Genomic DNA, 11,876 nt, shown 5'->3' on the forward strand with positions numbered 1-11,876 from the left:
GGACGATAAAAACTACGGCTTGTCTCTGACGGAGAATTTCCTTGATTCTGTGAATGTGTGTGTATGTACATATGCGATTGTAACATGTCTCACTGCCGCAGCTGGTTCTTGTGACCGGCATGTGCAATGCCCGATGATGCGTGTTTGGAGGGATGTCGACACACAACGCATAATAAAGCGATCACGTAATCGGGGACTCGCTAATAGCATTGAATTGTTGGATGCGTAGCTGAGGCTCCATCATCTTGAAACGTCTAGAAGCCTAGGCGATGCATGTGTTGTCAGGAAGAAGCAACGGAGCTGAAGCTACTGTATGTATGATGTCACATTTTCTGGGTAACGATGAAAAATTGAGTTGGGACGAGGTTCCACAAGAAGAAGATTCTGACCAGTTCCTGACACGCCGTCTATCTTGTGTATGTATGCAGCAACAATCCAACCTCTGTCGTGCTAGTCAGGGAACTAGCCTTGGCCCTGTGAAACACGAAACATTAGGATCTGAATGGCAAAACATGGAACCAATCAGATTCAAGCAACACATCTAGGAGTAGAACAGCTGTCCCTGTTTCACCATCAACGAGAAGTGGCTATCAGAGACGGCCATGGCTTGTCTGGTTCGCTCAGAGTGACCATAGCGTTGCAATCCAATTGACCAACGCATGACACAGCATGAATGATCGAGGAGTATCCTGGCTTGAGCCATCTGATATATTGAACCCTGAAATCTCGGTGCACTAACAGATTCCGAGGGACCGTCTTAAAATAAATCCTTTTGGAAAAGATGGGCCTGGGAGACCGCACAGCTGAGCCTTTGTGTCATGCTGAGTTTGTATGGGCACAATGAGGATCGACTGTGAGAGAGGGTGACCCGTCACTTGGCCTGGGGTTTTGGGGGGAAATGAAGTATAAAGTCGAGACGAGAAGCGTGATTCGCAATATTTGACGTGTTGTGTCATTACTCGCTTTCACTTTTCCAATATCAAGCATTACACTTAATACCTTCTTCTTGACTGTGCTTATCCAAGCTCTTATATGGGCCAGTGACTCAACAACCAACGTCAGAGGCTGTTGATCCATATCTTTCAACTTTCCTTGGACCTATTGATCGACGACACATATGACATCAAGATAAACAGGTACCGAGATTGAGGCTCAGCTGAGCAACTTATATTAGACGTTCCCGACGTCTTGTAAAGGTTTGAACACCAACAACATGCCCATCATGTCTTCTTTATCAAGCCCTTGGAGGCATATTATTGTCTTCCTCGTCTCTTTTTTTCTTCTGGACGTTGCCTCAGCCCTGCCTTCTTCCCCCTCAATACGACCGTACCTACTTCCACCACCTAAGCAGCTTATAAGTAAAAGGTCAGAGTTGTCTCCTTCGATACGGCCATACTTGCTGCCACCTCCCAAGCAACTCATCAGCAAGAGGTCGGGAAATGGGACATTCATGCCCCGACTTGACGTCAACTTCCCAGATCCATGCCTTCTCCATGATCAAGACGGTCGATGGATATCCTTTGCAACAAGTGGAAATGGACACCATATCCAGATCGCCATGGCTGATGATCCTTTTGGTCAGTGGACTCATCTTGAACAAGATGCACTCCCTGGGGATGGGTGGACGAGCGGCAGAAACTTCTGGGCTCCTGATGTGCGAAAGCTAGACGACAACTCATACGTCATGTACTTCTCAGGGGAAAATCCCGAAGGCGGTCACTGTATCGGAGTTGCGCGATCACAAAACAGCACAGGTCCATACGAGATGGATCCCGAACCATTCGCATGCCCCAAAGACGAAGGTGGAGCAATCGACCCGGCCGGTTTTTACGACAAGTCGACTGACAAGCGCTATGTGGTCTACAAAGTTGACGGTAACGCTCTCAAGGGCGGCGCCGGCACTCCGATCCGGCTACAAGAAGTTTCAACCGACGATGGATCAACACCGATCGGCGCGCCTGTGGATATCATGGATCGGATCCCTGCAGAGGATGGGCCCCTAGTTGAGGCTCCAAACCTGGTGCACACGGATGACGGCAGATACCTGCTCTTCTTCAGCAGCCACATGTACTCGGATGATGCATACGATGTCAAGTACGCCGTGGCCCATCAGGTTGAGGGACCCTATGTCCGGGGCCCGGAACCATTCCTCAAGACGCCTGCTCTCGGGCTTAAGGGGCCGGGTGGAGGCACAAGCGCTGAGGATGGAGGTTTCTTGGTGTTCCATGCGCGGTGCGCGGACGGTAAGAGGTGTATGTACTCGATTGGGTACGATATTGCCAGAGTGGATGACTCTGTTTAACTTGGACACTTGAACAGTCCAAAGTATGACAAGGACACTGGATAGATGGGATGGCGTTTAATAACCACGTGGGAATGATTTTTGTGCAATGGTAATTTCCTCTTTATATTAGATATTTAACAACAGAATGAAAAGTTTGTTCACTTAGCATCTCTTCTTTGATCTCTAGTATAAGATGGGTATCGCTTGATGGTGAAAATGATGTTGAAGAAGGGTTGGTGGAGGCTCGGGCTAGCTACTTTGGGGTGAACCTTCTACCATAAGCGCTTGGGCCTGTGCAACCCCTGAATTTCTGGTTGAACGACAGTCGTAACCGCCCTTTCCTTTTCTCTCATTCGCTGTGTCGGACAGCCACTGTCCCCCCTTCTCCAGTACAAGCGAATGAGACCGAAGCAAACCTCCTGCGAACAGACTCTAGCAATGTCTTCTTCACCACCATCACCACCTATCACTTATACCTTAACATATCTATAGAACTAAGCGCCCGTATCTGTCCCCAGTGCTCACCGTTCACTGATAGCAATTCTCATTCGACAATAGGCCGCTTCCCATTTCAAAGAGGGCATAGTTGGTGACTGTCATTCATCAACTGCAGTCAAGCGCACAAACGTCGATTGCGGCACGGACAATATGGCGGCACTTTCCATCCGAATATTGGGTGATTGGGAGCTGCATCGCGGCAATCAGATCTCTCTATTTCCCTTTGTCCCTGTCTTGGTTCTTTGGGGCTGAATCTAACAGGCGGGGAAAGTGATGTCTCCATGCATAGCGTCACATCAGTAGTTCTTGATCGAGTGATGAAGAGATCAAAATGCTACATTGTATGTCTAGGTGCTTGTCACGCTAGTCATAGTACTTCATATTCGGAAAGCCTGCCCTTCCCCATCTTTATCGTTTTGTCGTTCTTGTTGGTTTTCAGTTTGCGTTTCACCTTCACTTCGTTTTTCATCTCATTCTCTTCAATCATTCGTTGGTAGTACGGACATTGCTTTGTCAATCTACCATTTCTCATTCGTACACCATTGTGACTTGTCTCTTGTATGGTTGTTACCACCAGCATGTTGTAGGAACAACGGGAGATACACAATTCATTACTTTGTTTTATATTCTTCGTTGTCATTCCTTCAAAATCCAACACGAGGTGTTTCACAGCTGGTCTGCCCTCGAATCTACCCCGATAGTGTTCAAAACATCAAATCGCTTGCCGAAACCGCAAATCTCCTTCGAAACAGCGGCCATCACGGCGGCCAACATCATCAATCATGCCCTTTATTTACGCTATCCTTACACTCCTCTTTTGGGCCTCGGCCAGGGCTCTGCAGGTTACTCCAAACTCGCCATGTGCTCAGTTTTGCCATGGCACTCCTAATTCAAAATCGAGCAAAACCAATGGTGACGAGATTGTCTGTAACGATGATGACTTCAAAAGACAAGCTGAGGGCCAAAAGTTCCAAAGATGTCTGGCCTGCTTACAGGACAGCACCTTTGAGCAGGGTGATGAAAATGACCAAGACTGGTTCTTGTGTAGGTTGCCTTTATTCCCGTTCCCATGCCATCCTCTAATCTTGCTTATGATTAGACAACATGCGATACTCTTTCGACTATTGCATATTTGGCTATCCAAACGCAACTGGAATTTCATCAGGCCCATGCGTCACTTCGGAGGCATGTGGACCGATCGAAGATGCCTTGAAAGAGGGCATTGCCGAACCCAACGACAGAGACAAGTATGGCTACTGTGACACTGATGACAAAGCCATGCTTGGTGATGCAGTTGCCAAGTGCCAGGCTTGCGTCAAGGCAGACAGCAGCCAAACGATTATATCAAACTGTGAGTTGTATTCTTATCTAGTCACCTGCCATCTCTGACGTTTCACCAGTTCTCATTGCGCTTGAAGCAGGGTGCCAACAGCGTCCCGATCCCGGCACTACGCTCGGGCTTAATGATACTGTCTTCAGCGACAGGTCCATCTCGATTCTTGACCCATCTGCTTCTCTTGCTCCTGGAGATAACCATGAGCTCCCCAATACTTCCATTGCTGCCATTGTAGTTGGAGCAGTTGCTTTCCTTCTTATCTCTGCAGGATGTATTTTTATGCAACATCGAAAGCGCAAGAAGCTGTCTGCCCGCGATCGACGCTCTTCTCTTTCGTTCCGCTGTCAGGCACGTCTCACCCCACGAACACCCGGTTTTCATGACCTGCCTCCATATATGGATGAGGAACGGAACATTTCAAAGTCTTCACTCTGGAGCCCAAATAAAGTAGTGAGGAGTTCAAAGGAAGGCCACAAGCTCGGCATAGTCACCACCATTGTCACAATTCCTCATCCACCACCTACAAAAGCCCCGTTACATACCCCTTCTCGCGATGATTTGTCCCCAGCAGAAAGCGTCTCGAGCTGCTGCAATGCTGCTCTTTTATCCAATGGGACGGTGCAGCAATGTAGCACTCCTTGTGTCGCATCGCCGCTTTTCAGTCCTGGTCTTTCTATTGCAACACCCCGGTCGGGAACCTTCCCACGTGATTACCATGATAGCAACAATCCTTGGGCGCAGCAACCAACAAGTGCTACTGCTAGAGGTTTCTTGAAAACGAAGCAGTCAAGAGACTCTCAAGCACCAACCGAGACACGCAATATTCGGATTGTGTTTGATCCTCCACCCAAAAAGCCCAGAAAAGGTTGATATACATTATTGCTTTTTGTTTTCTACTTCTTCATAGTTACTTCAGCAATGGCGTTGTGGGTCAAAGGAATTTGGATAGGCGTGGACCTGCCGATGAAGCTTGAACTGGCGTTTGGGAATATATGGATTGACTGGCTGGGATATGTACATATGTCTAAAGAAGTGTTATCAGCGAATGTAGTTAGCTTTCAAGTTTTAGGGTACAAGAATAAACGACCAAAAGGTCGGATCCTATTAGCATGAACTGACTGGCTGGTTTTGTCTCTTATGCTTCTGGGTGTCGGTGTCATAGTCGCGGTGAGATTTGACACCAATGGGGTTTAGGGATCATACGTTAGATCAAGTGCCGTCTCCAAAAGCTATATCAGAATTGCAAGGAGTACCACTACTCACGAGCGAAAGTCTAGAAGAATATTGGCAAGTTACCTGACGACAACAAGTGCCTCTACTGTTATTTTTCCTGTAAAAATGCTATCAGCATTGACTTTTGAGGACTGTCCCTCTTTCAAGTCGGCAGACGAATCATCATTGCAGTAGCTCTTGCGGAATAGTTTACGGTGTTGTACCTCTCTATAATGCCTTTGCCACGGCTATATTGGCTTGTTTTTGCATAAGGCTTCCGTCCCTAATGCGAAGAACTACCTAACTTGTAAGTTCCTGATATCAACAAAGCACTAGACCTTGCCCAATCGACGCGCTAGGTACCAAAGTGCGAGGACCTGTATGCACACAATCTTGGTCGCATGTTTCTGGCAACCCGGCTTGCCAGCAACCGCGACGCCCTGACGCTGGACCTAGCATCATTTGCTTATGGGGTAAAGATTTCCAATGCCAATGGTGTCTGATAAATCACCACAAGAACAACTAACAAGACAGAACAGATTCAAGTTAGGACCTAATAGCCGTCAAATTCAAGGAGTGACTGAAGGTAGGAAACGAGGATCTCTGTGGAGGATGCTCGAATTCGGGATCTAAAAACATCTATTTGTAACGCTGTAAGGAATGGCTCACAGTAGCGAGATGTAAGATATGTCTATCTCAGCCTACATCATAGGACGACGCGGCTTGGGTGACTGTCTATTCATGGAGATCGCTGTGCTGTCTTTGGTAGCGGGCGTGCCTGCCAGAAGATGTCGAAAACACCGCGATTGGTAATTGAGTGGAGCTGAGAGACGACTACCCACTACTGATGTAAATATCGGCGGGTCGCCAATATGAGTCGATGCTTGATAATGATAGTCATGGTATGTTTTTTGTCTTGGAAGAACTGGGCCAAGCTGTCGGTTATGCACATGATAACACTGATAGACCTTGCATTCGGCCCCGGTTACCGAGTCCCGTAAATAACTCGGAATGGTCATGTGCTATTCGATTGTACAAAGACATTGTATTCGGTGATGTTGTCTCGGTTGGAAAAGGGCTTTTCGTCCGATGATATGCGTGTCACCGTTTCCAAATCGAGCTTAACCAACAGTTTAATAACTAAAAGGAAGGCATTACTGTTTCTAAGATTACAAAGGTAAGAACAATAACTTGGCAAACAGAATGTGGTGTGTGCCTGCCTGTTTCTGTATGCTGTTGCTACATGTTGGTCTTGCCTGCGCCTGCCCAATTGAATGTGACAGAAATTCGTTGGTTGATTAAAAGAAGCTTAAATTAAGCTGCATCGAAGGATGTTTCTAGCGCGGGGACGTTAGGCTTCTTTAGGAAGGTGGCTGATTTGCGGGGAGGGAGGTGGTCTCGTGTAGGAAAACCATGTTTCTTATTACGATCTTCATGGATAAGGAATACCATCGATGGAAAGAAGAGGTTGAAGTTGGAAGAGCTCATTTTGAACATGGATAGATTTCTGAACTTCAGTGATATAGGTAGTTAAGCTATGCTATATGCCTAGGCTGTGTCAAACAAGTTGCATTCACCATGAATCGATAAAGGATCGAGTACTGATAGTTGTTATCTTTCTACCTATTTTCGTATCTAACCGCCCCTTGTCACGCATACATCCATTCTATTTGTCCCAAGTAATCGCCGAACCATCACTGACCGAAAACGTTGCAACTTCCATAGGTACAATGCGTTGCTCCAACTTATCTTTTCCGTCTTTATCATGCCCAGACTTACAAAAGTTCTCATCGACCGGTGCCAAGATTTGGAGCAACGAGCCATCCATAAGGAGCCAGCACCAATGTCAACCTACCCCATGCTTGCAGCACTATCTTGGCGCGCCTGTTATCATGAACTGGCTAATCAGGGAAGACTCTCAGTTGCTCCAGACGCATATGTCTTGGCACCGTCGCCTTTTGATGCAACATTGTCGGGGGTCATATCCTAACTAGGACTTCTCAGATAAGGACTGTCCGTTCTGCCAAGCCGAAGGGATTCATTCCTCGACAACCTCGACTATTGTTTGGGGTGCAAGGAACACTAAGGCGAGTGTGGTACAGCTTGTGAATGTACACACTGTCGGAACATGGCGATGCCAAACCTCACAAGAATTCAGCTGCAAGACATGTGCACTTGGCAGGTCCAAAAACACTTGGACACTGCACTGTCCCTCTCGCCCAGACGCGAATATCAAAATCTCCGAGCACCAGCAAGCCACGAAAAGCTAAAACAAACTACCAAAGAACTTTTTTCCCGTTGCCAAGTAAATGGTGAGACTAGTATCCAACTATCCATATAGGTATTTGCAAAAGTTCGTCCTGTCTCCATGCTGGTAATTGTAAAGATGCATCCTATTCGCCTCCCTTGATCACCATTACCAACAAACTAATTGTCTTCACTATCAAAGCTGCATGGCTAGCTCTTGGCAGTCCGAGGTATGAATCCACCCCGGTCTTGAGGCTCCTGGTATCAGACCTTTTACAGTAGGTAGCTAACAGGACCTTCTCTTTTCATTCCCATCCTTGCGCCAGAGGTACATCCTCCTGACCCCAAGGATGCACAGTTTGCATGCCCGAGTCCCATGTCTCGTCAGATCTGGCGTCTTGGCCCAACCCTGTGTGCAGACCTTCGCCTTCGCGTCGATCGCTGAACGTTACCCAGCAGAGTGTTGTACTGCGCGAGGTCAAAAGTGGTAGCTTCGTCCGACGGTTAAAAACTGTATAAAAGACGCATCCCCGTAGCAGGTGTTTCTCTTTTCTTGACTGTCTAGTTCGTGTCAGATTATACCATTCCTTTGCGGTCCATCACAGATCAGCAAATCTTCCACAATGGCGCCTACCGGAGACGCTATGGGCGAGACCGTTGCTGCGGCCGGCCTCCACGCTGAGATGGTCGACGAGAAGCGAGCCTCTGTGGCCGCTGAGAGGAGATCTTCTGTGGTCACCGACCCTCAGGCTCCTGCTGCTGCTGTGTCCGCTGGTGGTGTCACCGCGGATGGGCAGTTTCCCACTCCTGAGGAGATGCAAAGCTTGAGGCGAATTGCCAACAAGATTCCCATGAAGCTCTTCAGTATCGCCTTCATCGAGCTTTGCGAACGATTCTCTTACTATGGCTGTACAGTGGTTTGTAAGTCATGAGTTCAGCCCTCATAATTTTATCTCAGCCAATCTAACTTGTCTAAGTCACAAACTTCATCCAGCAGCCTCTCCCTCCTGGTTCCACTACCGGTGCCGACGATGAGCAGCCTGGTGCCCTTGGAATGGGCCAGCGAGCCTCGACCGGTATCACCACCTTCAACCAGTTCTGGCAGTACCTGATGCCCCTTCTCGGAGCTTACCTCGCTGATCAGTACTGGGGTCGTTACAAGACCATCAGCTATGCTCTGGTCGTCGATATCATCGGCCATATCATCCTCATCATCTCCGCTGTCCCTGGTGTCATTCAGAGCGACGGCGCCCTCGGTGCCATGATCGTTGCCATTATCGTTATTGGCTTCGGTACTGGTGGTTTCAAGCCCAACGTCAATCCTCTTATCGTCGAACAGCTTGGTGAGCAGTACATGCACGTCAAAACTCTCAAGTCTGGCGAGCGTGTCATTATCGACCCTGCTGTTACTATTGAGCGTGTTTACATGTGGTTCTACTGGGCTATCAACATTGGTGCCTTGGTCGGTCAGGTTACCATGGTCTTCGCTGAAAAATATGTCGGCTTCTGGCTATCGTACACCCTTCCCACCTTCATGCTGTGCATCTGCCCTATCATCTTGTTCCTGAACCGCAAGAACTACGAACGACGACCTCCCGGTGGTTCTGTCCTGGGCCCTGCCATGAAGACTTTCTTCCTTGCTCAGAAGGGCCGCTGGAGCATCAACCCCTTCCAGACATGGAAGAACATGCACACTGGCGACTTCTGGGAGAACGTCAAGCCATCTCGATTTAGCCACGAGAGTCGCCCCAAGTGGATGACTTTCGACGATGCTTGGGTTGATGAGCTTCGTCGTGGATTCAACGCTTGTGCTGTGTTCTGCTGGTACCCCATCTTCTGGCTTTGCTATAATCAGAGTATGTACCCCTTATACAATGCCTTATGGCTGAAACGTTTGAAGATTGTTTTGGAATGACTTGGAACAAAAACTAACAATAAAAATAGTCAACAACAACCTGATCTCCCAGGCCGCTCTCATGCAGCGTCATGGTGTCCCCAACGATATTCTCTCCAACCTTAACCCCTTCGCTCTCTTGATTTTCATTCCCCTCAACGATCGCCTTATCTACCCTGCCCTCCGAAAGGCCGGTATCCGGTTTACTCCCATCAAGAAGATCACAGCAGGTTTCTTCACTGGTGCCGCTGCCATGATCTGGGCTGCTATTGTTCAGCACTACATCTACCAGAAGTCTGAGTGTGGCATGCGGGCATCCGGAGAAGACTGCCCAGTCGTTGAGATTAATGTTTGGGCCCAAACTGGCGCTTACGTTCTCATTGCTCTGTCCGAAGTGTTTGCCTCTATCACTTCTCTCGAGTATGCCTTCTCTAAGGCTCCCAAGAACATGCGTTCCATGGTCCAGGCTGTTGCCCTCTTTATGACTGCTTTCTCAGCTGCTCTTGGACAAGCTCTGGTTGGTCTTGCTGCTGATCCTCTTCTTGTCTGGAACTACGGTGTTGTTGCCATCCTCGCTGTGATTGCTGGAACTTGCTTCTGGTTCCAGTTCAAGGACTTGGATATTCACGAAGATGAGCTCAACGCTCTCCCTGAGGGTCAAGCAGGTGCCAAGCTCGACGAGGAGTCTCCTATGGGTGAGAAGCGAGTTGACGGATAAGAGGTTGCTGTTTGAGAGAACTAGCTATATATATCTCCTCTGGTTTTTAGTCTCGATACCCCTTGGATATTTGTTCAAGTCATTTGGTTTTACTTATAGGACTAATATATTCATCCCTGATTTACTGTATACTTATTTCTTTTCACGTACCCTATGTCGTTCAGGTCCACTACAACGTGACAATGGGAGATCATCACCTTTTCGAGGTTGAGTTGATGAGATACAAGCCGACACATTTATGTCGAAGAGCCTAGGTTAGCATGCTACTTTGGTATATTTTGACTATGTTATAGGTCAAGTTTACTCAACTGTTTTCCCAGGAAGCACATGTTGGCACGAGATCCTGGAACAAGTGAACCGCATTAACAGCATAGATACTCTGAGCAAGCCTTGAATTACATACTAAAATAGTGGATCTCAGTTCCAATTCATTGTTCGCCAAACAGCCTTATTCCCTGGGGAAATGTTAAGTAATTCCAAGAAAGAACAGCCTCACTTGCTTCTAGAAAAAGTCGGAAAGAGTTACTCACGGCAACTTTCCGTGAAAGTAACTTTGGCTAGTCATGATGATCCACTTAGAAATGGAGGCAATTGCATCATGCTGGGTCATTCATTCTCCATATATTATCCCCGAATTTAGCAACCATGAACTGGGAAAGAGTTTATTTCTCGACTTTTATAAATCAATTTCTCCTCTGAATCACTCATCATTCATTGTCATTCAGACTATTCATTCGTCTAACAGAGCCGAGATAAAGTCACTTCAAAATACATTCATCATGGCTCAGAACGTACCCGACAACTACATCCCCAAGTATGCTCAGCAGGACGAGTGGGAGGACAAGGAACTCCAAAAATTCGCGATTGAGTTCTATCGCATCTCAGACAAGCCAGAAGAAAACCAACGCTGGGTCGACTCCTTTTGCGAGGACGCACGTGTTCAAATTGGCGCTGATAAGGCGCGTGGCACAAATGGTTAGTTGAAACAATCTCGGATGCATTCGTCTGAATTATTGAGCTGATGAATTAATCTATCTAGACCTGGCCCAATTCCGAACTCGAATGTGGAAGCTAGTCAAGGAGAGGAAGCACACGGTACTCAAGGTCTTCCCTGGACGATTCCCAGACTCGGAAGCCAACGAGAGTGAGGTGATGATCCTCGGTGAGGTCGGTGTGACTACGACGGACGGACGACTCAAACAAGCTGCTTGGTCAGCCCATGCGGTTGTGAAGAAGGTTGATGGAGCCTGGAAATTCAAGGAGTACCGAGTTTGGTTGCAGGATGAGGGACTTCTATGAAGAATGGACGCAATCGACCGAAACGAAAAAAAAGTGAATTTGTGCATAGCCTTTAAAGTCGCGTTGATGAATAACAAAACAAAGCAAAACAAAACAAAGCAATCGGGAAGCCACTCACCGTTCACAACCCGATACGTCATGTCAGGATGGAAATTGCGGGGGGACAAATGCCGAAGGATGCCGTTATCGTTATCGTTATCGAATCAATTGACCACGCCGATTAATGGACAAGTCTGGCAGGGGAATAGAGGAGTCTACTAATAACAACACCCCCAGTGCGGTTGACTCATTCATCTCGCTGCATTTATTAGACCTCGGACTGTTGAGATGAATGGGCTAAGCTAAATAATCAAGGTTCACCGTCCCTTGCCTTACCACGATGCCGAGT

At 47.6% G+C, this 11,876-nt stretch overlaps 4 protein-coding genes across 4 annotated transcripts; all 4 read left to right on the top strand.

Moving 5' to 3' along the window:
• Positions 1-1,222: 1,222 nt before the first annotated feature.
• EDB82DRAFT_477387 (glycosyl hydrolase) lies at positions 1,223-2,347 on the top strand (the record flags this gene model as incomplete). The annotated part of the gene is made up of 2 exons (XM_025727213.2): positions 1,223-2,232; positions 2,320-2,347. 2 exons carry the CDS (start codon positions 1,223-1,225, stop codon positions 2,345-2,347), a joined length of 1,038 nt encoding a protein of 345 aa, XP_025581703.2.
• A 1,217-nt stretch (positions 2,348-3,564) lies between these two features.
• Positions 3,565-4,988, top strand: EDB82DRAFT_477388 (uncharacterized protein; the record flags this gene model as incomplete). Its single annotated transcript, XM_025727214.2, has 3 exons — positions 3,565-3,826; positions 3,882-4,133; positions 4,183-4,988. The coding sequence occupies 3 exons, from the start codon at positions 3,565-3,567 to the stop codon at positions 4,986-4,988; spliced, it is 1,320 nt and encodes a 439-aa protein (XP_025581704.2).
• A 3,010-nt stretch (positions 4,989-7,998) lies between these two features.
• Positions 7,999-10,471, top strand: EDB82DRAFT_233117 (POT family-domain-containing protein). Its single transcript, XM_025727215.2, has 3 exons — positions 7,999-8,498; positions 8,555-9,433; positions 9,522-10,471. Exons 1-3 carry the CDS (start codon positions 8,201-8,203, stop codon positions 10,187-10,189), a joined length of 1,845 nt encoding a protein of 614 aa, XP_025581705.1. The 5' UTR covers positions 7,999-8,200; the 3' UTR covers positions 10,190-10,471.
• A 497-nt stretch (positions 10,472-10,968) lies between these two features.
• Positions 10,969-11,488, top strand: EDB82DRAFT_526745 (uncharacterized protein; the record flags this gene model as incomplete). Its single annotated transcript, XM_025727216.2, has 2 exons — positions 10,969-11,164; positions 11,229-11,488. The coding sequence occupies 2 exons, from the start codon at positions 10,969-10,971 to the stop codon at positions 11,486-11,488; spliced, it is 456 nt and encodes a 151-aa protein (XP_025581706.1).
• Between the last annotated feature and the right edge of the window lie 388 nt (positions 11,489-11,876).

This window comes from Fusarium venenatum, assembly GCF_020744135.1.
Source record: "Fusarium venenatum strain MPI-CAGE-CH-0201 chromosome Unknown EDB82scaffold_3, whole genome shotgun sequence".
NCBI classification, from domain to species: Eukaryota; Fungi; Ascomycota; class Sordariomycetes; order Hypocreales; family Nectriaceae; genus Fusarium; species Fusarium venenatum.